Here is a 23,796-nt window from a genome sequence, read left to right on the forward strand (position 1 = left end):
ATATCACCTAGTCTGCTCCCACACACAGTGTTTAAAGTGACCCATGCCCTGTACAACACCAGAACACCACTGGGTACAGCATAAAAGATCTCTCTTCAAAAGCAAACGAACTGCAGGTATAGCTCGCCAGAGATGAATGAAATACGATCACTCCATTGTAACTCCGTGTTATAATTGTGACGTAACTATAGTCGGAAGACAAAAGCGCGAAACGCGCGGTCGTCCTGAAAAGAAATTTGATATATATTTTTTTGTTATAGATCGCTGTACAATTCTGCTGACAATCAATTTGTTAAATTTGTTCAGCTCGTAGAAATACTGTGTTGTTGAGTTTAGTGTTACGAAATACACTTTCTACGCTAAAACAATGAAAAAAAAAATATAAACCAAACGACGTAACAACATTAGGAACAAGAAAAATGGTGTTGCTCCAAAAGGCAATTACGGACTGAAGGTATTCTGCTGCCAACCATTTTTTCAGATGGTAGAAATATTGTGTTTTTGAGTTTTATTTTGTTTCAATTTATAAAAAAAAACTTTCTACGCTGAAACCATGATAACTTTTTTAAATTAAACAAACCACAACAGAGGGAACAGAATAAAAAGGTCTTACTCAAGTAGCAATACGAACTGTCAGTAGCTCGCCTGGAATATATTAAACACAATCACTCCATTGTGACGCGGTGTTATGATTGTGACGTAACTATATGCGCGAAACGCGAGGTTGTCCTGAAAAGCAACTTGATAGTTGTTTGTTTGTAGGGGATTGCGGTATTGCTTGGTTCCCAACAGGGTCCAATATTATTTATTTTTTGACATTTTAACTTTATTTCATTGGTTCTTGATACAATGTTTTGTTTACTATTTCATGTACTAAGAAAAACGTCCTTGTGCTATGCACAGTTGACGTGTGCTGTTTCAATTTCGTTTAATGTGACATTACCAAAAACACTTCGATACAGTTAGTAAGGGTTCGCAATCTATTCATCGTTTCTGTAAGATGTCGAACGCCAGTGGCCTTGAACAACACAAGCCTAACTTTTTGTAACAACCAACAATCCTAAATGATTTGCAATTTATAATTGCGCCTAAATACACATAGAAAGAATGGTAGTATCACAGTACGATAACTGTGGGCTGTGGACTATATTATAAGCTACTAACATTTTACACCATTTTAACAAGCATGCAAATACATTTTTTATGTCATTAAGTGTGACATGAACTGTATCTCATCTCTCCTTGAAAACTGTTGCCTAATTTCTGAGTCATTTTAACTAGCTGAAGCCTGAAAAGCACAACACACAACTAGACAAGAATACAACGGTTTCACTCGAAACTCAAGTTTCGCTTACCTTGCTGGAAACCTTAAACACGCATGTTTGTAATCACTCAAGCAAGACCAAAATAAAACGGTCTGGTGAGCATGGAATCAGCTGATTTTGGAATTATTACGATTTACAAACTAGTATATCAAACAAACTGGTTAAATAACAAAATTGTGTTTTTAGCGTTTAAATGTGAAAAGTTTGTGGTCATAGGTTTTTGTTTTATAATTCAAGCTGTCATTATTTAGTTTTTTTCAAGCTTTAATCTGCTGTTGTATCGCAATTTTGTTTGTATTTGCAGCATTTGTTTTGCAGAGTATTAGTTACAGATAGCAGAAACGTAATTTTAAGAGGATATGCTCCCCAATTTAAATTTAGATTCCAGTTTAATATAACACACTATAAATTTTCTGGTGATTTAAAACAATTGCAGCTCATCACATAAAATGACGTCACAAGTTACGTCATAAAGCTACGTCGAAACGCAACGTATTGTTTTGTACACTTCTATATAATTATACGCTTTGATACTCCAACTAGTTCAGCAACCTTTCTGGCAATGCTTTTGTATATTTAGCAAAATGCCATAAAACTGAGTTAATTTTGCTATTGTCATCTCAGTAAGCGGACTTAATTCTGTCTGCCTTGTGGCGAATTCATTTTTTTCCATTTCAAAAGTTTCGCGGCACTTTAAAGATTTTGCAGCAGACTTGGGCAAATTGCGGCCAAGCAACTTAATATGACAGCCGACAAAATTATCATTCAACTTTATAAATATAAGCCTTGGCGTTTTTTTCATAATTTTATAACAATTTATTGAATAAATAGCCTACACTTGTTAGGCATCCTCAATAATTCCTACTCTTTCTAGCTTAACAAAACAAGAATATATAAAGCATTCTTTAAAAAATAATTACACTTGAAATTTTGCCTATTGCAGATCCCCTTTTTAACCCGGCTCTTTGAAACATTTTATGTTACTTATCCGGCCCCTGTCAAAAGTAATTAATTGACCACCCCTGCATTTGACATATACGTAGTGTTAAATTATCTACTGTCTTTTCGTGTAGTATGAGTGATTGAAAACTAAAGAATCTAACCAACTACTGCAATCGGTTGAGAAGCACCAATATAAGTGGACATATATATATTTTAAAGGAATATATATTTTCTTTTGACAGTCTGATGTTTCGGTTTCAAACGTTTTACACAATCTATACCGCTTTCATATGTTTTTGACTTTTTTCATAAACACTTTGCTATGTATATGTATTTTACTTACAGGGACTGACAATGCCAGTATAGGTGAAATATATATTCCTTTAAAAATGTCTGATCCTAGTTTTTAAACTTTGAGTTTTATTGTTAATATCAGTGGAGGTTTTATCAATATTATTTATGTATCTTTATTTTTTGGTAAATTCATCAAAGTGCATTTCAGACACACAATACTAGAAACACACGTACACCGCTTGGTGATTTTTGAACTATTTTTTGTTTAGTAATTACCTAGCCCTGCTTTACAATATTGATGCTTTCAGCTGTCAATCAAAACAAGACCATGGAAAGTGAATTCGGCACATTTTATTAACAAAACAAATGAGGGAAAAGGCAGCTTTCGCGCAGACAAAAAAACAACGCGTAAAAAAACGCGCGGGTCGCAAAACAGACACTAGGGGCGCAATACTGCCGCTCATAAATAAAAAAAACGTCGGCGCCATTTTGAATTTTCGCACACGAATAAACCGTTTAAAGTAGCGGTTTCCAAAGTTTGTTTTAGCCCTTCTGGTTAATTAAAAAAGTTAAGGATTTAATCAATTTTTAAAACAAGACAATCTTAGAATAGTTACGTTCATGTTACCCTTAAAAATCGGTACTTACATTAATGTACACACAATACTTTAAATAACTTAATGTCATTCAAGTTCAGTTATAAATATATGTCCCAGCTAATATAATCATAATTTAGTAAATTTTATAAGATTTAGCGCTAACCCATTGAAACTTCCTCACAGACCCCAGTTTAAGAACCACTGCTAAAAAGGAAAAAACGCTAACGAAATCGAAAGAAGAGAAATATCTACAAAAAAAGAAAGAAAGCGCTCGATGCGCTTCGCCGCTTCCACATCACGTGACCGCGTCCCAGCCAATGGCAGTTCACTCTTTACAAACGGGCAGAACTTTCCGGCAGGACAGAACCGCCTTGTCGCGCTTTTATCCTGCGGCACGGGACCTCACACGTCGGAAGCTATTCGAGCGTGACCGTTGCACAATACGCTATCCTGACGTAACAATGGGCCCAACTCGTCGTCAACGTAGTCATGGTTACCTGGAAATAATATATTGGAATTAGTATTTCAACAATGAAAAAAATTACTTAAACAACATAAACTAAGCAACTGTTTATTGAGTGTGACGGATCAACAATGTCTGATCTGTGACTTGTAATTTCGATTATTAAAAAAATAGTGAGTAGAAATTAATTGCAATAAGATTTTAAAAGACATTTAAACAATCATTTATTATTTTTTTAATATCCTATCACTTAGCTCTAACAAGTTTACGTTTTTTGAAAGAGATTTTGCAAAGCAGTTGAATTAAGCTGATTCCGGTTGAATCAGCTTAAATCAGTAAACTTTTTAAAAAAACTGCGACAATTTACTACTTTAACTAAAACCTGAATTAAACAATCTACTACTCTTTGCCGGAGTAACCTTTTATTAGAATTGTCGTACGACTTTTAAAGTATTATTCTTAACGGAAATAAAAACGACATATATGCAAGGTCGGAAAAAACGTTGAAAGTACAAAAAAAATCTACACTAATCTAAACTAAAGGTACCTCTCTAACTACTTTTTCTTACTTTTTTCCCTATTTAAACTAAACCAAGCAAACACAGACCTTGGTTGCGATTAACAGCGCCCTCTGGTGGTTCATCGAACACCGAATCTGACACGTCATCGTCCTCAGCCGTCCCGTTTGCTGAGTCATGCGGCGAAGATTCTGATGAGTCATCGTCGTCATCCTCGCTTTCTGACAAGCTGTAGTCGTGCATCGGGTTGCCAAGGTCGATGTAGTCCTGCGTCACAATCGCCTTTGTTACCAGTGTGTGTGTGACGTCACAAGGGGTCGTGTGACGCGACAAAGCGTCAGGTTGGGATTGTTTTTGTTTGTAAGTTGAACTTTAGGTTATATCGGTATGATGAGAACTTAGTGGGTTTTAATGACCTGTTGTTTAAAGTAACAAACCTGACTTGCAATAAACAGTATAATAAAAGAAATAAATAACATGTAATCGTAAATAATTTGATGTGTGTAAGCTTACAATCGTTTTTTGGAATTAAGTGATTAATATCACATTGGGTTGGTGTGATGAAGAGACGGGTAAGGGTGTTTACAACAGTCATTCTAAGTCAGACATTTTAGAATCGTAACCTGTGGGGACTAATACGTTTTTTGGCCATTGATAGTTGAACAGCACAGAAATAAAATTTGCATTTAAGGGTTCGTTAATAATGCAAACCATTTATTGTGATATGTTTTGTTACTAATTGCCTCTCTGAGCATTTAGTAACCGTCTATTAACCACTAGTTTACACAATTATCAAGTAACTATTTAAAATGCTTGCAATCCTTGCCCTTTTAAATAACGTCAACACATAACAATTGTAACTTTGAAATGATAAAGTCACGTGACCGCTAACTAGCTATGCATGAAGAACCATGTGTTTTTACAAACATTCATTATAAGCTGTTTAATCGATATTTGACTGATATCTTAAACATACAAACTTTAAGCACTACAACTTCACTTACCAGAGTTGAAAGCGCATTTAAAAACAAAATGGCGGCGCTGTACTTCGGGAAAGTTTACCAAAGTTTGCGGGATTTTACGGTTTAAATCGCGGTGGGATCGTTAATTTAACACCGATAAGAAATTCGGCACTACGCCTCCCTTATCAAGCACAGGTCACTGGTACAACGTTAAAATACAACTAATAATGTAAAAGTTAACTCGAAAACATTAGTTCTGAAATAAATTGTAAATCGAATTTAGTTTAAACTATGGATTATCCACCAAATTGTACTTAGTTTGGGGTAAGTGCATCAGAACTGTAAAAAATTAATTACCTTTATATATTTTACACCAAACTTCTGATTAATTCATTTGATTTCTTTTTTACTATTGCTTTTAGTGTTTTTACTATTTTTTAACATTTTAAAGTTGCTGTTTAGTTTTACTTTCATTTCTTTTATTTTGCAATTTTTGTTAATTGTTTCAACGGATATTACCTTTATTTGTACGGCGTTTTCCCCATTTATTCCTCTAAGCTACAACCCACCAAATTTAGAACCAATTTCCAACGTAAACACCCTGAACTATGACGCAACAAACGCGCCAACAATGACGTCACAAACCTCTGACGACGACTTGGCCAGCATTCTGTCCAGATCCTCAACCAGTTGCCTGAACTTGGGTCGTTTTTGCGGCAATTCCTCCCAGCAATCTTTCATGAGGCGGTAGAGCTCCGGGGAGGAGAATTGAGGATGATCCAGTCTCGCTCCATTGCGCAAAAAACGAACGAGCTCGTTGGTCTTCACTCCCGGGTAAGGGGAACCACCCAGAGTGAAGATCTCCCAGAGAAGTACGCCGAACGACCAGCTGTGCAGGGGGAGGTCAAGGTTAGAGTTGTTATTGGGGAATAATAAATATATTTTCCAATCAATGAGTGAGCAAGAAATAAAGCAATGAAACGGCTTTGGGTAAAAAAAAAATCTTAAGATGTTTCAATCTTTTATGGCGTTAGTGTGTCCTGTCCATGAACAAGCGCTGAACAACCAGCTGTGCAGAGGTAGGTTAAGGTTAGAATATTGAGGGAAAAGTCGATTTTGAAAAAAAATGAGCAAGAAATTAACAGATGAAACGGTTTTACAAAAGAAAATCCTCACAATTAACGCAAATTTTAAACGTTTTATGGTGATAACGGGTTGATTCATGTAATAACGCCAAACGACCAACTGTGCAGGTCGCAGTTAGAGGTTGCTATAACGAACTCAGGAATGAACAAATACAAAGTTTTAACAGGTAATTCAATGTAGCAACTTACACGTCGGTTGCGTGAGTGAAAACGTTGTCTGACATCGCTTCAAGTGCCATCCACTTGTAAGGAAGGTGGCCCTGAAATGTTAAACATGCTTCAAGTCAGTTATAAGCGAAGTTTTTAAGCATGATTTAAAACATGCGATCTAAATTCTAGAGAACTCTTTATTTCTCCCGGACAAGTATATTTTATATATTTCGACTTTTCGATTAAATTAAATAAAAAAAATAAGATTTTGAATCAATAAAAAGATGTATCGGGCAGATTATCGACTTTTATCGAACAAGCTATAGATTAATTATCGTGTTACATTTTCAATCGACTAAAATACGAAATATTACCAAAAATTTGATCGAATTTCATAGCCAAACATTGAGTATCAAATCTAATACAATTATCAAGCAAAATGTCGAATATTAGGAACAAAAAAACAAACAAATATCGTTTATCGGACGCTTTTAATCTCACCCTCGTGTTTTTCCTGTAGTAATCGTTGCACCTGATGTCACGAGCCAATCCGAAGTCAGCAATCTTCATTACGTACTCATCCGTGACCAGAACGTTCCGCGCCGCTAAATCTCGGTGGACGCACTGAGGGAAAGTACCACGGGTGAGAACAGGGAAAGCATTGTGGGGAATAACCAGTTGTGAGAATAAAATACCAAACATATGGAAATAAAAGGCATTTTGCTCTTATCATATCGGAAAACTATTTTGCAGCAGGTGACGATTATAAAAACCATGATTATTTAATTTATACCCATGTTATGCTGAAAAAATGGAGCATATCAACCCCAAAATGGCAAATCTAGCTGTATTTCGTCAATTCAGCCATGTTTTTTCGAAGGAAAGGTTAAAACAAGAAAAAGTACTGAAAGTGGAAAATCGTTTAGTGTAGAAAATAAAAATATTGGCCAGCTTATTCGTTTATTTATTTTTATATCTTATAAATAAGTCTATTTATCCTAAATGGACAGAATTTAAACGCACTGTGGGAAAGTACCAGCTGCGAGAATAAGGAAAAATACGTGGGAAATAACCCGGTTGTGAGAATTGAATACCAACAGTAAAGAAATTCTATCAATTTGCTTCAACTAAAATAAATAGCTTTCTATAGTATGCCTGGCGGATTTATAAGAGAGAAAAAACCTAAAAAAATGTTGTGACTATTTCTATTTTAAAGAAGGGTTTTGCTTGAAATTTTTCAAAACTTGCTGTTTTGGTCAAATACTTGTCACTGCTTGTAGAACTACAGGAGATCAATGTGAATTTACTGATGTTAGTATCGAAGGAATTTATAAATACTACAGAACCAAAAATGTCGAATGTTGTTCACACTTCTATAGGCTGGAGGACAAAAACGGTGAACTGGAAAACACATTTCTCTAAACTTGTTTACTTTTAAACTAATCCGGAAGGGGCATTGTTACGTCACAGCAAACAAACGAAAGCCAAAATAAATTCAACTGAGCCTCTGCGCCTAAATCCACATTAATATTTATCACAGCGTTCTAGAATTTACAGGAGAATGGCGTTCTGTGACGTACCAACGGATATTGAGCGGAGGTGTCTGTGACCGCCTAATGCACAACATCCTGCTTGTGACGTCACAAACAACCGGTCGCGGCGCCAAGGAGAAGCAATTGTTGCGTAAGAAAGAAGAGCGCGAAAAGCGGGAAATGCGATTGGAAGGAAAAGTTTGTTTTAGTTTCCTGATTAAAATGTTGTTGTTTATGTGAAGTGCGAATTATCAGCGGAAATTAAATGAAGGTGAAGAGAATCAATTGATCGATTGTTCATATTTTCGCTTGGTTTATATTGCTTTACTATGTAAGGAAATTTAGGAAAACAATTTTTGTAAGGATTTTTTTTTACCCGTGTGTTCTTAAGATTTTATTTCTTTGGTTTGTTTTGTTTTTGACCAAATTTCATTTGATTTAAATGTCTTTTTATTCTGATTTTTATTTTTTATTTCGGTTGGTTTTTTATTATTTTTTTTTAGAAAAAAGGAAACAATTGTAAGACATTAAACTAAAACTGGTTTCTATCTTTTTTAAGGTACCAGTTTTATTAATGGGCGAATATAATTTTCTTTGTTTGTTTTGTTTTTGGGCCAATATTTGTGCAGGATTAAAAATAAACAGGTTTTACACATCAAAGTAATGTAACGTACTTACAGTCTTAAATGCATGAATTAAGCTAAGTTTAAACACCTTTAAAAACTAGCATTTCCTACTCATTAAAAATTAAAAATTAAGTCTTTGACAAATTTTGTCATTGTTTATTGTTTTAATAAATGTTGTGAGTCTTTTTATACTATTCAAAGTTTGCATAACTGTAACGTACTGTCTTAAACATACGGGTCTTTCTTAATTTGAACAAAACCGAAAAAAGGGATTATCTGGCGGAATAAACCAATTAGACTTTAGCAAATGTTTATCTTTGTCAGTGGTTTTAACCTTCGGCAAATGTTGTGAGGAAATAAGGCGGTAAAACTTTTCCGGAGTTACTTCCAACTGAGATACGAGTCCCCGCTTTAATTAAGCGCACAGCTAATAATAGAAATCTTATACCGGTGTGCGGATGTTTGGTTTCAGCTGAGGGACAACCCCTTGAATTATTAAAGCGATAGGACGGATGTGTTGGCGTCTCATTACTCACAAGGGCTGTGCATAGGTGGGCGGTTATAGAAGTGCTGTGTATAGGTGGGCGGTTATAGATGACAAATGTGCCGGTTAAAAAATATTTTCTTTTTCAACCATTTTGTAAAATGTTTTTAACGAACGTCCTTTCAAAAGACTAAAGTAATCTTATTGAAGTGTATGTTTTAACAGTCGGTCATGAAAAACCAACTGTCATATTGGTAATATAATTGCACTTGGTCTTAAAATATTTTATTTGCAGTTCATTTTATGGAATAATTATTGCAACACTGGGCGAAGCGAGGTTGACTTGCTCAAATACCCTTGTTTATTATTTTGAAATTTTCTTTCACAAGCAGATACAATTCGTTAAAATCACTACAAAATACATTTGTAATAATAAAGAAGCATTTTATGACTCTGTAAAACCCCTAAGTAGTGCAATTTGCAAGCATCAAGAAAAATCATACTAAGGGTGCCACACATTTTAATAAACTTATTTAAAAACTTTTTAAAGAATTTTTTAAAGAAAAGTTTTTAAACTTTTTAAAGAAAAGTTTTTAAACTTTTTAAAGAAAAGTTTTTAAACTTTTTAAAGAAAAGTTTTTAAACTTGTTAAAGAAAAGTTTTTAATGACCTAAAATTGGTTCGCCCGGCGATTTTTTAAACATAATTTGAAACAAAAGAATATAAATGTCTTGGTCGACACAATTCAAAAATATTTTGTAATTGTTTTTTAACGGTAGTTTTAAAAACCATAACTTAAGCCAGACATAAAATAAATTTAAAGACTTAAAAATGCATGGAGTTTTCCAAAACTTTTTAATACGTAAACCAATTCAAATACGTTCATAGACTTTCAAGATTCATAGACTTTATGGCAAGCCTAATCTGTATTGCGCAACAGTCTCCAAGTATTGCGCAAACACCCCAAACACTAAACGTGCAATCACCTTCTTTCTGAACGAACCTTTTCATATCATTTTATACAGTTTTAATTTTTTGAACACTGTTGTTAGCTTCAACAGAAACGATTGGCAGTTTAATTCTTCAATCATATCCTTAAATATTGCTTAAATACAGAAAAGAGGTGCGTGAACAGTATGTCTACAAATATTGCGCAATAGTCTGCAAGTATTGCGAAATAATTACCTTCTTTTGGGCGAGGTAGTCCATTCCTCTAGCAACTTGGAAGGCGGCCGACATGAGGTCTTTGTAGCTGAGGGGTTGGGAACGGGGGTTGGGGGCATTTGGGGCGTTCGGGTCCACCAGGTGGTACTGCATGTCGATGGGACGGTTCCGACGCAAGTAATCCCTGGGTGGAATGGGGGTTAGGGGTTAAATATGGATGAGAGGGGTTATCAACAGGGCTGCGGAGTCGGTAATTTCAAAAAAATCTTTCGTGCTAACGAGTAATTTGGAAGGGGAAGAAAATACTAGGGATGTCCTATACCTGACGATTAAGTCCGATTCCCGATATTAGGCATAACATCGCCTATAGTTACCTTGGATTGTTAACTGCTTTTTAAAATTTGCCTTTAAAGGAAGAAAACACATCGTTAAATAGCAAACCGTGTCTGAAATGAACATTTAATATCGGATCGGCACCGATACCCGATATCAAGTGGTAGTATCGGTATTTGTCAGACACCAGTCTGGTATCGGTGCAGATCCGATATATATTGCGCATTTTAGCAATTATTTACAATTCGACGCTGCTTTTCTATATTAAAATATAAATTTTGAAAATAAATTAAGAATCAAACAGATAACTATAAAATGAATTGCAAAGTCATAAAGGTCGAGTAGATCGACATCATCTTCATTAAGATGTTTCAATATGAAAAAATAAAGGAGAAGAGGTGGTGGTTTTGTAAGCGAGAAGGGGGAACAGGGTGGGGGGGGTAATTTAGTTTTGGGTTATAGGAAGGTGATTAACTTTTCTAACAGATCAATATAAGTTGGGGTGTTGTTTGCCTGTTCAATTCGGCGTCTTGCACGTATTGCTTGATTGAAAGTTGTTATTAATTTTTGCGCTGGAGTGAGGTCCCGTGTATCTTCAGTTAATGTGTTGACCTTTTTAGTTTGGCAATTATCAAGCTACATTACAGACCCGCGCATAGTGTACCCATAGATAACTAATTTAATGATAAAGCAAATTGATGCCTAAAGGTAGATTCCTTTACCTCAAATTTCCCTGCTGAGCATATTCAGTGACCAGCCACAGGATGCCGTTCTGCGTACAGACCCCAAGGAGGTTTATTATGTTCTTGTGCTTGCCGATACGCTTCATTTGGTCCATCTCAGTCAGCAAGTCAAGCATGTCTTTCTCCGTTCGGGTCCCTGCAACGAAAAATGGTAAAAAGGGTTAGTGGTGCGGGGAATTCCGCTAAAAGGGTTGCCACAAAAATTTACCCATTTTAATCCTTTTTGAGACATTTAAAGACTATTTAAAGAAAATTTGAAGGTTATAAAGATCTAAACTCGGATCGCTCGAAAGTTTTACAAACCGACCCTGCTTAAAAATTGGAGAAATACGGTCGAACCATAGAGTTACGCGGTATAAACTGTATAAAATGCCTAAAAAGTAAGACTAAAAACGCCCTTGGGGTTTCAAATTAAAACAGAACACTGTCGGAGACGTTGGAGTTAATAAACCCTCAAAGCGGGAACTGTTTCAAATGCATGTTAATTCACAAACTATAGGAATTTAAGTAATCTTATTTATCTGATCAAATGTAACTATGACATTTTGACGAATTTAGCGGAGAACTTCTTTTTTCAAATTCTGTAATTAGTGACCACTATAAAATTTGGTAAATTTAGAAAATTAATTAATAACATTAAAATAATTTTGTAAATAATATATATCCGTCTAAAACCGCTTTAAATTTTACAATTTCCCTATGACCCATGTAAATAAACTGGCTTTTTTATTGCACACGAACAGCACACAGACATATATATATATATATACATCTATATATCCCAGTACATTTGGTAACTATATATAAACTAAACTCAGAACATTATTAGAATTCCGTAAATTAATCTACATTTTGTTAAAAATCGCTTTTCTATCTGTTCACCATAAATTCTACAATCCCACCCGAACCTGTCAATCAAACGACCGGGACTTATATTGATTAGGCATCCGGGGCCACGGTGCCCGCTGATTGGTCGATCGCGCCTAAGGGCCAGCCCTCTTTAATCTAATCTAGGGTGCGACATCCGCTAAAATGCGGAACGACCAGGTGTTTGCGGACACGCTTTGCGGAACCGCTAAAAAGCGGAACTAGGCGACCGCAAATTGACTTTCAATCGCGCCAGCCATTGTGTACGCAACAATGGGGTCCATTGTGACCTAAACAGAACTTGGACTTGTTTACGGGCCGCAATGAAACGTGAGACACGTGAGGAGGTTTTTTTAGGTTAATTCAACCGTAAAGATGGGCTTTAAGTGAGGAGTTTAAAGTGTCCGACTCGCCATTATGCTTTGTTTATTAAGTTTATAAGCACTAAGAACCCATCTATTAAACTTAAAAATATTAATAAGAATTTTTTGGGTGGAGAAATGTGACTTAAACAACATTTAAGAAATCAGTAAGAAAATCATTAACACCCATGTGGTTTTAATTTTTTCCTACGAATTTTACAAGAAGGTTTAGTCGCCTATGCAATCTACAACACAGACTTTTTTATTTGTATTATTTGAAGTAGACTTTTATGAGTTTAGCCAGAATTGGGAAATGCAAGAAACATTTTTTTAAATTTAAATATCAAATTCATACTTATTACTATTTAACGCATTATAACAAAAGTTTAAAGTTAATTTTTGACAAACATAATAAACTGGGCCCAAGTTTGTTAACCTTTTAAAAGTTACGACCCATGAACAATACATAGCACGGTAATGAAATTTATGCGAACGAGAAGTTCACGTTGTTTAAATGTTCGCATCTAAATACGTCAATAACGCACGTTGTTGCTTACGTAAACGCATTTTCATGTTGTGTTTATATCTTGTGTTTACCCAACCCTAACCGAGCTGTCACGACCGTAGGATACGACGTTTTATCACCGAAAGCATTTCATCGATTCTAGGTAAACTATAGACCTGATAAAAGATAGGATCTCCCAATTAAATATCCATTGTCGCAGTCATCTTTTTTTATAGTTTTTTTTTTCATGATAATAAATCCTTATATTTTAACGTGGTCCGTTAAAAATCGTTCAAATTACAATCACTTAAAAACGAAATCATTCTTACAGTGACGGTGAAAATAATTTCCTCATTCTTACCCCAAATTATGTTACAGTCTAAAATGTACAGATGATGTTTTTTTAGGCCTACATTGTGTGGCAGTTTATTTAGTTTGAAGTGTGACAACTGCCTGCAATAATTGGGAATATGTGATGCTTTGTGGGGGTGGAAAATACCAGGCCATGGTTTTTTTGCATTCTAGAAGAGTTTATTCAGTTCAAGTGACAAAACAATAATCCGGGATGTGTGTTGCCTGTAGAGCTAGAAATATACTACGCTAGTGACCTTTAAAGCGGGTCTGTTAACCAACTAGGGTCCGAGAATGAATATATTCTACTCCTTTAACCCAACCCAAAATAGGTGAATAGGATGAAATGGAGTAAACCAATCTCAAAACAGTTCCATTTATATGAGTTACTACTAATATTGTTTTTTGTTTTTTTATTTTACGTCGGTCTTTATGTAATGACGTTTTTCCTTCGTATGTTATTTTTACTGCAAGGGGGCTGCAAATTATTAAAAATTGCAACAGAAACGAACATGTTTTAAGGTCTATAAAACAACACAGTTGTTTTTTAAAATTCAGTAAAGCTTTTTGGTTTGAAATTCGGTGCTAATTCAAAGTTGATTGAGGCAAAGCAATTTAAAATATGGATCGAAATGCATGTCTTAAATCTTGCTCGGGTGAATTTTTAGGCAGTGTTTATTAAAGTGCGTGCATTCAGCGATTCTCAAGAATGTTTCGAAAAACTTTGTTTTTTTGAAAAACAACCTTTTTGGATTTCAATTACGCATTGGGGTAAGGATGTGAGAATACGTTTTGACAACCAAGATTCGAATTGTCTCACTCATTATTATCAGGTTTAAATTTGCGCTACATAAAGGCAGCTCAGTCCATGAGAATGTTCACCCTCCTTTGAGCATTTTTTGTACCCTTTTTAAATACTTTACTAGCTTCAGATTTAGCACTACTGTCAATGGGAATACCCACCTTTAAGCATCTTTACAGCTGCGTCAAGTTTTTCCTTCTTAGCGTTAAGACACGTGATCAGATCGGCTCGGAAAACTTGGCCGAAGAATCCCTCGTCGATGCGATCCTTGAGGTGGATGCTACGGGGAAAAGAGTTGGGGTTAAAAATCGGGTTTAAAAAGTAGTTAGGGCAGTGATTCCCAAACTGTGTGCCTCGTAAGATTGTCAAATGTGCCGCGAAACTTTTTGTAATTGCGGAAAAGAGAGTATTACCAATAGGTATAGACGCAAGTATCTTAGACTTTTTTGGTAAATTTTTCAATTCGTTTGTAATCTCTTACTCTTCTTTCTTGAGTTCCCACTGCAGATCAGGCTGGATGTTGATCTCGATGTGATCCGCATTTGGAAGACACATTCTCCTCCAAGCTTGCTCGTTGCCAAACAACATCACTGGTTCCTCCATCTTCGTCATTGGACGATCGAGGCTCTGGATCGGAACAAGACGCGGCGGATCTGGGGAGAAAAGGAGAAGTTAAGCAACAGTGAGGCCGGTAATCCACATAACCCGGTTCGATTTCCGGCTGAGGTAATATTGTGATAATTATTACTTATAGGCCCACGGGGGATCTCGGGAGAAAAAATGAAGTTAAGCAACAGTGAGGTCGGCAGTTCTAAAAACCGGGTTCGAATACAGGCTGAGGTAATATTGCGATAATAACTTTTAATTAGACTGGGTTAAATTTTTGGCTGATGTAGTAAAAATAGATGTTTTTTGTAACCAGCAAAATAATGGTCAAAAGGTTCTGGGTTTGATTACCGACTTAGGACCACCGGGACAGCAATTCTAAAGCCCGGGTTCGACTCCCGTTGAGGGTAATGTAGTAAGCAAAATAGGCTGTTTGATGAACCAAGAGGCTGGCAATCTTTAAGACCGGGTTCGATTCCCGGCTAGGCAATTATTGTGATAAAATAAGATTTTAAAATCTAATAGATCAGAAAAGTGCGTAAAGGATGTCTTTCATCACGACCAGCTGAAAATGTCGATATTTTTTTCATATTATTGGGGCAAACGCAAGTTGGTTGCTAAATGTGGCATAAATTTGCCCTAACAGTATAAAAACTTTTAAAAAAACAGGACTGAAAGCTAGCACAGTGCAAAGTTTAAGCAGGGTATGAGAAAAAAAGAAAAAATTGGCAATTAGCAAATGCAGGAAGTTGAAAAAAAATTCTAAATTTCCAAAAAAAAAACATTATCGGCTTAAAAAGATTGTCAGGTAGGAAATGAATAGAAAATGCAGCAGCAAATGCATGGCAACAATTCAGTACTGCTTCTGCTAGTTACAGCAGTTCACAAGAACATTTGAGGAGGGCCACAGACCTATTTTAAAAAGCTAGATTTGGTTTCATTTGTGTCACTATATTTAATTTACAGGAATAATGGCTTGGGAGGAATTAAATAGGAATGTAAATTTATTGTTTAGCCGCAAGTATCTTCCTAATGCACGGTTGATTAAATAATCTGTTTTGAAATATGTTCTGCTGTGTTTTGTTCTAAACCTATTTTATAGTTTTTTTCTTTCATAAAACTATTGGGCCGCAGAATTTTTTTCGCAACGTAAATGGGCCACGAAAGAAAAAAGGTTGAGAACCACTGTGCTAGTATAATGCAAATTGCGAGTAAAAACCAGAATAGTAAGCCTTTTCAGCGACTGATCACAGTTGCAAATTGGCAAAAAAATATTATCGGCCAATAAAACTAACATTTAGGCAATGAATTGCAGCTACTGCAGCATCGGTGACCACTATCAGTACTGCTTGTATAACGCAAATTGCGAGCAAAAACTAGAATAATATGATTGGCCTTTTGAGACTTGCAAATTGCCAAAAAAACATTATCGGCCAACAAAACTGAAGTAGGAAATTAATTGCAGCAGCTGCAGCATTGGTAACCACATCAGTACTACTGGTATAACGCAAATGGTTTGTACAAAAAGTGAAGTATGAGCAAAAATAAAACTAAAGAGTGGCCTTATAAACTAACGACAAATGCAAGGGCAAGGCATTTAACGGGATAATAGACTGGAGTGTCAATCTAAATTAGCGTAGCAGCAAATGGTTTGCAGCTGTTGCAGCAATAGTCCAAAAGTAACCGTTATCAGTAGTGCTGGTATAACGCAAATTGCGAGCAAAAACTAGAATATTAAGATTGGCCTTTTGAGCAACTGACTTGAAAATTGCCAAAAAAACATTATCGGCTTAAAAGTAAGTAGGCAATAAATTGCAGCTGCTGTAGAATTGGTGACTCCTACCAGTTGTGCTGGTAAAATGCAAACTTCGAGCAAAACCAGAATATTAAAATTGGGCTTTTTAAAAACTGACTAGACTTAAAAAATTGCCAAAAATAGATTATCGGTTAAAAAAAATGGCTATTAGGGAACGAATTGCAGCTACTGCAGCATTGGTGACCACTATCAGTAGTGCTGGTATAACGCAAATTGCGAGCAAAACATGTGGTTTGAGGTTGGTTCGTAGCTCGACTGTTGGTCGCATTCCCACGAAGATAAGGTGTGGGCTCTGCTGTGGTCGTGACGTGGCACTGTGTGTGACATCACAATGGAATGGAGTTTACGGTGTTGTTTATTTGCGGTTGTGTTGTTAGTGCGCAAGATTGTTTTGTGGCGTTTACAACAGTGGAAAAAAGAGAACGGCGTTTTGGGAAAACAAATTTTAATTTTTTTAATCTTGTTTTGGCCAGGTCATGTTTATTTTTCATCATGCCATCGCTCTATCGTCTTGCATTAAACTGATATATCAGTTGCATATTTGAGCACTACATCAAACAATAACCTAAAGTTTGTTTCCTATAGTTACTTGTTTAAAACGTCCCGTAATGATGTCATTTTGTGACGTCATCTCTGATTATTTTCCTGCGTTCCCGGTTGGAAAATTATTTTTGTTCACACTTGGTTTACATTGTTAGGTGGCGATTAAATACCGCAAAAATTCCCAAGCTTTAATAACAACAAAACTTTGTATAATTGAATATTTTAGGTCTTATTCAAAACGGACCACATCTGTTTACAGGAAATCATATCAAAGGTGGATGCAGACTTGGACAACTAGATTTATTTTAGGTTTTTAAAATTAGATTAGAATTAAAATTAGAGCATTTTAGTTTTTCCAAATTAGATTCGAACTAGAATTAGATTGTTTTGAGTTTTTTCAAACTAGATTAGATTAGAATTAGAATTACCGAATTCCTAAAAAAACAAATTTCCACTAGAATTTGAACTAGAATCACATTTAATTATTTACATTCAATTTAGTTTAATCGCAAATTATTCTTACAAGAACGCGAATGGTAAATATGCATGTGGTAATTTTTAAGGCTTTTTATGCTTTTTAGACAGTAAAAATTACATACAAGTCGTTCAAACCAAAGAATCTAAATTGAAATTCTGTGTTTTAACTGAGAGACTAAAAATGCCGTTGGACGAAGTAGCAGTTTTGGAAAAATCCGAATTAGATTAGAACTAGAATTAGAGCGCACAGGTAATTCACAAATTAGATTAGAATTAGCCGCATTTTGCTCTAATTCATTGAATTAGAAAACTAGAATTATCTAGTTGTCCAAGTCTGGGTGGATGATGGTGTTCAAAATCTTCAATTGAAATTGCTAAGTTTTATTTGTTATTAATTTCATAACAAGGTTATACCGAATCCTGTATTTAGCCACTGTTTTTCTCGCAGTGCTAGGCCGTTGTTATTTTAATAAAACTAATATTTTATAATGCCAGGTTATATCGAATGTAGCACTGAATATGTGACATTGGAAATAACCTTGCAACATAAATGACGACCGTAATTTCTGATTAATAACAGCAGAATACTCTAGCTAGCAATTCAGGTCAGACATTATTAAAAGATCTTGATTTTTTAATTAAATATTTGACAACTCACCTTTGTTTTCGTAATGTGACTTGCACATGTAAACAACGAAGAAGACCACAATGACCACCACGATGCCCCCAAAGATGAACATCAGGTAGTGGGTCTCGTTCTGAAGGTCCGGGTCCTCTGTGGGGCCTGGGGCTGGGGTTACAAAGCGACGGGGTAAACACCAAAATGGGGCGGATATTTGCATGCAACGAACGGGCGGTGTATTGCGACGGGAACGCGTAGAAACGGTGTTTCTGGCACTTGTGATCGAGATTCACGGGCAGTGTTGTAATGACTTAAGACAATGACTTGACTTTATTTAATTTTAATGACAAGGAATTGACTTGCTTGAATTATGACTGGACTTGTCATTTATCTTAAAGGAATTGACTTGGAGTCCATTTCAAAATGACTTGTTTACAACATAACACTGTTTCCGGGTGTGTATAAATGTTTAGATAAGTTGTTTTGGTTTTTAACCTATTTTGTGTGATTACCCCCGAGTTTTTTTAAAAAAATTAGCTATCCTTCTAAAAATGCGTTGTGCCCCACAATTGTAATGAATAAATTACACAAGGATGGCGTATATCGAAATTCAAAGGAGAATTATTACTTCAAAACTCGAGAGGAGGGAACAACCGAGGGATATTTAACTGAGATAAAGATTCTACTAAAATGTGGTTAGGCACTTTCCAAAATTGACCCTTAAATTAAAACTTTGTTCATGACAATTTTTGCTTAGATTACGAGCCATGCGCATCAGTCTCTTTGACGTAACACTTATAGTTTGTGACGTCATCGTTCCCACGAGCAATACACCGCTGAGGTAAAACTTCACCGACATGCCAACAAGTGTAAATAATGTTCACCCGAGTAAATGTATAAGCGGATGGCGGATTATTTAAACACCATGAAATTACACACAATAATGCAAGTAACCATCAAGAACACAAAAGTTCGAAATTGGCAACAATAAAGTTTGACCAATTTCTTCAACAAGAAGCATTTTTTATCTAAAAAACATTTTTTGAATGTTTTTTACAATAGAGGCAATTTTTTTTTTGTTTTTTTTGCAAAATTGTTTTATTTTTGTTGCAAACACCACAACAGCTGTAGCCCTCGAATAAATATGTTTTGGAATTTTTAATGCCAACTTCGAACTCTGAATAAACTTTAGTTTATTTTAGTTTTATTGTGGTTTTATCAGGGGCGGATCTTTACTGTGAGTAACCAATGATGAAAAACAAACCATAAACAACCCCGAAATATGTCAGCCGGTAACTATTTGTTTTATAACTAATAATGCTTGCCAAACCAGTAAATTAGAACATTTTTAAACAGCAAATTTGAAATGTGCAAATGATGTTTACGTTTGTTATCGGAAAGATGTTTTCTTTTAATTAGATCCTAACCCCTTTAAAATGTATTATTAACCAAACTGTTTTCCAAAATTTAAAATTTTAGAACGATTTGTTCAACAGAAGTTTGTTTTATAATTTTGCGGACCTAATAATACCTCTTAATTGGTCCAAAGCCCAACTATTTGCCCATATTTTAGATTTTTTACTAAAAATTTCCCCCATTTAAAATTTTAACCCCATAGCACCCCCATATCCCCAAGATCCGCCCCAACCAGGGGTCCACAAGCCCCAATTAGTCTTCCATTCACACCTGGTAGCACCGTAAGCCAAGCACTCTTATGAGAGAGACCGATCGAATTGCCAGCAAGACAAGTATAGATTCCAGCATCGGCAAAACTAACGTTCTTCAAGGACAGAGTCTGCATTTCTTCTTCTGTCGTATTCACACCGGCTTTCTGTATGGCGACACCAAGTGCATGCAAATTATCATGCCGCCCGTGAACAAGAGCAGCGCTCAAGGTCAAAAGTTTCGCCGTCAAGGTCAAAAGTTTTTTTGTGCACCCGTTAAAAAGCGACACCCGTTTTTTTTTTTTGGAGGGGGGGGATTAGTTTGGTTTGATATCGAATCTCGGTGGAAAATCATGCCATATTTTATCTCGTTTGATAAAACACTTATTTCTCATAGCCGCTTTCACATAAAAAAAAACATTTTAAACTAATAACGAAATATTCTCAACCGATTCTAACTCTACCCTGTAATACACAACTCATAAACTAATGCTTTGAAAATTATCCTAGACTATGTATAGTAATAATGTGTTTAAATCTTTTCGTTTTTAGTTTTCTTTACCTCCGGTCTGTTCGTTAATCCACTTTTTAAAATTCTCTCATGAATCGATTTGCTTCTTTTAATCTGTTCGCTGCGCATCTAAATATATTATACTGCACCAACATTAGTTTAAAACCCTTATTCAAATTAGTTTTTTCTTAAATTTCAAGCAGACTTTATATACTATGTTTTGTGGCACAACTCTGCTAAAAATCTTAACGAAACCCTCAAAACTTTCTGGATTAAGCCTTAATATCCAGCCAATACAATGTAATGCTGTTGTGTTTGAAAAATCTCAAGTTAACGCTATTTCAAAGTCGTAACTGCAGCTGTAATGCTACTTTGTTTAGACAAGCAATATATAAACCTGTAAGCAGTATTGCATATGCCACCTCTAAACTCACAAATGACTTAACCAGTACAAACTATACCTTCAAATAATTTAAAAATAGAGTTCACTAAAAAAGTCTAATATCTTACCACTACACTTACTATTCCAAAAATAAAATTTAAAATCAACATTCTGCCTACAATCCAACAGGTTCCACTTTAGTGTAGCCAATTTTACACTAACATTAAAGATTTTAAATAGCTTTTCTCACCTCATATTTTCCATCCAGATCATAGTTTTCCTTAAAAAAAATAATTAATTAATCATTTGCTGAGAAAAGAATAAAATGTGCAAGTACGTTTTCTTATTAAGGAGCTTTGCTCATCTTTCTAAGAAAATTCGAAATCTGTATATTTGTCTTCGGCTTAGCAGTATCTACTAACACCTCAATACATTACCTAGCAGTCCTATCTTAATTCATGCTAAATATGTCAGTAGAATTTTCCTGGGCAATAATAGATACAGATCTGCCGTTTCGTCTAGATTTTCTAACATCTTTGTCAAATAAACTGTAGTGTATACAAATTAAAGTTTTCTAAAATGCTTCACATCCTTTTCAATAAAATAAAAGTCCTACGTAAATAAAATATTGTCGGCGAATTGATCAGAATTTTTCCAAAAAAGTAAGAACGTTTCTTTATAATAAACAACTATATATGCTTGAACATTTATCTAAGAAACACGCTTAGTACCTAAAACCGTAATTCGCGCAATCTGTATGCCAGTATGCCTCGAAAGAAATTAAGATACGCTTTTAACTAAACTTAACTCATCTGCTAACCACTGCCTTTTTTTTAACTGAAAAAAAAAATCTAAAAAGATTCAAACTGTCCCGAAATTTCGCTTAAAAAACACACCAAGCAACAGAATTACGTGCGACACCCGAATTATATAAAGATCCCGTCTTTATAGACATATTTAGATCGATTGCGGCATGTCAATCCACCAGCACCCAAGCCAATTGATGCTAGCTACCTTCGACTACTGTAAGCCAGGCCGACTGGCTAGTTTTCCCGATAAAGTTGGACACTTTACAGACATATTTGCCGGCGTCTTTTGCTGTAACGTTCTTAAGCAAGAGTGTCTCTAATTTCGATTCATTCACTCCCGATTCCTTTAGTTAAAAAACGGAAAATTTACTCAAAACAAGCATAAAAGTATAGTTTTGTTAACAAATTTTGTAGGCCTATAGTTAACGTAACATATAGCCTATTTTAACTATTTTTTAGCATAAAAATTATACAAAATTAAGCATAATATTGTAACACAAACTGAACACTGAAAACAAAAACCAAAATAACACAGGGCTGTACACCGCGTCATGCATGACTACACCAATGGTTGTTAGTGGTGAAACGAGTTAAGTTAGGCGCGGTTAAAGTTAAGGGTGAAATCTCCGATTTGAGGCATTTGTCTAGTCCCATGCATTTCAAACCTGCCCCATGCTAAACACCACCACCGCACAACCAACCACTAAGAATCACGAAATCGACTAAAATCTGGCTTTTCGGGGGACAACAACATAACATTTGCGGGCGTTTAACATTGGCGAACAATTGTGGGTTATATTTAACGGGATATAACCAGTAAATCGGTGCAAATTGTTGTAAAACTGCATTAAAGTTATTTAAAAATGCACTACTCCTACTGTAGTTAACATTGTTTGGACGTTCTATAAAAACAATATGTATTGTGTACGTCATAGTGGGTTGTGTTTGAAGTGGCCTAGAGTAAACAATGGCCATTTTTAGTGTTGAAAGTAAAGTTTTTTGGTGTTTTTTGGAGGGTAATTTTACAAAATTCGTGTCTAACAATGGGCATAAGCTTGTTTTTTAGGAAAACCGCAATGTTATGAGATGCGGGCTGAGAGATTGGGTTACGGGTGGGGTTTAGGGTAGGGCTGTGGATACACCGCTTTAAAGGAGTTATATTACTGTAAGGTGAACACCGTTGTATAAGGATGGGTGGGTCCATTTGAGGTCGTGTCTGTTGGTAGTAACTGTGTCTTGTACGGTTGTCTCAACAGAAAAGGGTGCGGTTGTACAACAAACAGCCTCCGGTTACAAGTGTAAGTTACTGGGCGCGTGGTCCTAATGAACTTGAAATTTAAGCGCAGGTTTTAAATTTTGCACGTAGGTTTTCGCTAACGTTAAAATACAAACGTTAAATTTTTAAGTGACTTAATTTCGTTTCATTTTAGTAGAATTAGATTAATTTAGGTTCAAGTAATGTTTTAAGCTGTAAATTAGGTACAATTGTAACTTAGTCACATAAAATTTCTCTATTAGAAAAATGCGATGTTTAAGTTAACATAAATTAGACTTAGCGGTCGATTATTACCGATTTGAAACGTTTTAAACATTTATAATCATCACATTCTCTGCAAACTTAACTCTGCCGGGATTTTTAGATTTAAATGTTCAATTTTTAGAATTGACAAATTAAAAAAAAAAGAATTCAGCAGGTTGTCGAAATAAACATTTTATATAAACTTAACTCCAATAGAATTATTTCAGCATAATGATTCGAAGTTGTAGTTAGACTTTAAATTGAAACCAAAGCCCATACAGAAGAAGGTAGCATTCTGGGAACATTTCGAATAAATCTTTGTTCGTTTTCAACATAGAAATCATATTATCCAGCGTAATTATTTCAGCAAAATTACCAGTTGCTTTGTCCCCCGAACTGAATCAAGTGCTTCACAAAAGTTGATTGCTACAAGCGAAAAAATCAAAGAGAAGGGGAAAAAGTTAATGGAATTGCTATTGATGAGGTTTGATGATTGGGTTGTTAGTATGCAAGAAACGAATATAATCATAATAAAAAAACGCAAAACCACAGCAGAATTTCATACCGAAAAAAAACCAACGGTATGAAATGCACCAAACTAGCCAAGTACCTCGATAATGCGTCGGTCGCCTAACTCGCCCTAAAACAAGTAACATAAAAGTTTCTTGTATGTTCGTTGA

At 35.3% G+C, this 23,796-nt stretch overlaps 1 protein-coding gene across 1 annotated transcript in view; it reads right to left on the reverse strand.

The window, feature by feature from the left end:
• Positions 1–3,179: 3,179 nt before the first annotated feature.
• The window catches only part of LOC146165622 (fibroblast growth factor receptor-like), a 42,125-nt gene continuing 21,508 nt past the window's right edge, over positions 3,180–23,796 (reverse strand). The window contains exons 7-17 of the mRNA XM_083381216.1: positions 19,918–20,062; positions 18,268–18,399; positions 14,649–14,820; positions 14,329–14,447; positions 11,260–11,416; positions 10,226–10,388; positions 6,900–7,022; positions 6,438–6,508; positions 5,749–5,992; positions 4,231–4,408; positions 3,180–3,657 (exon numbers count right to left, since the gene is read on the reverse strand). Of these exons, the coding sequence (XP_083237342.1) occupies positions 3,563–3,657; positions 4,231–4,408; positions 5,749–5,992; positions 6,438–6,508; positions 6,900–7,022; positions 10,226–10,388; positions 11,260–11,416; positions 14,329–14,447; positions 14,649–14,820; positions 18,268–18,399; positions 19,918–20,062 (1,599 nt within the window). The 3' untranslated portion in view covers positions 3,180–3,562. The remainder of the gene's footprint in view (positions 3,658–4,230; positions 4,409–5,748; positions 5,993–6,437; positions 6,509–6,899; positions 7,023–10,225; positions 10,389–11,259; positions 11,417–14,328; positions 14,448–14,648; positions 14,821–18,267; positions 18,400–19,917; positions 20,063–23,796) is intronic.

The sequence above is a fragment of the Ascidiella aspersa genome, chromosome 2 (assembly GCF_963924565.1).
Source record: "Ascidiella aspersa chromosome 2, kaAscAspe10.2, whole genome shotgun sequence".
NCBI lineage: Eukaryota > Metazoa > Chordata > Ascidiacea > Phlebobranchia > Ascidiidae > Ascidiella > Ascidiella aspersa.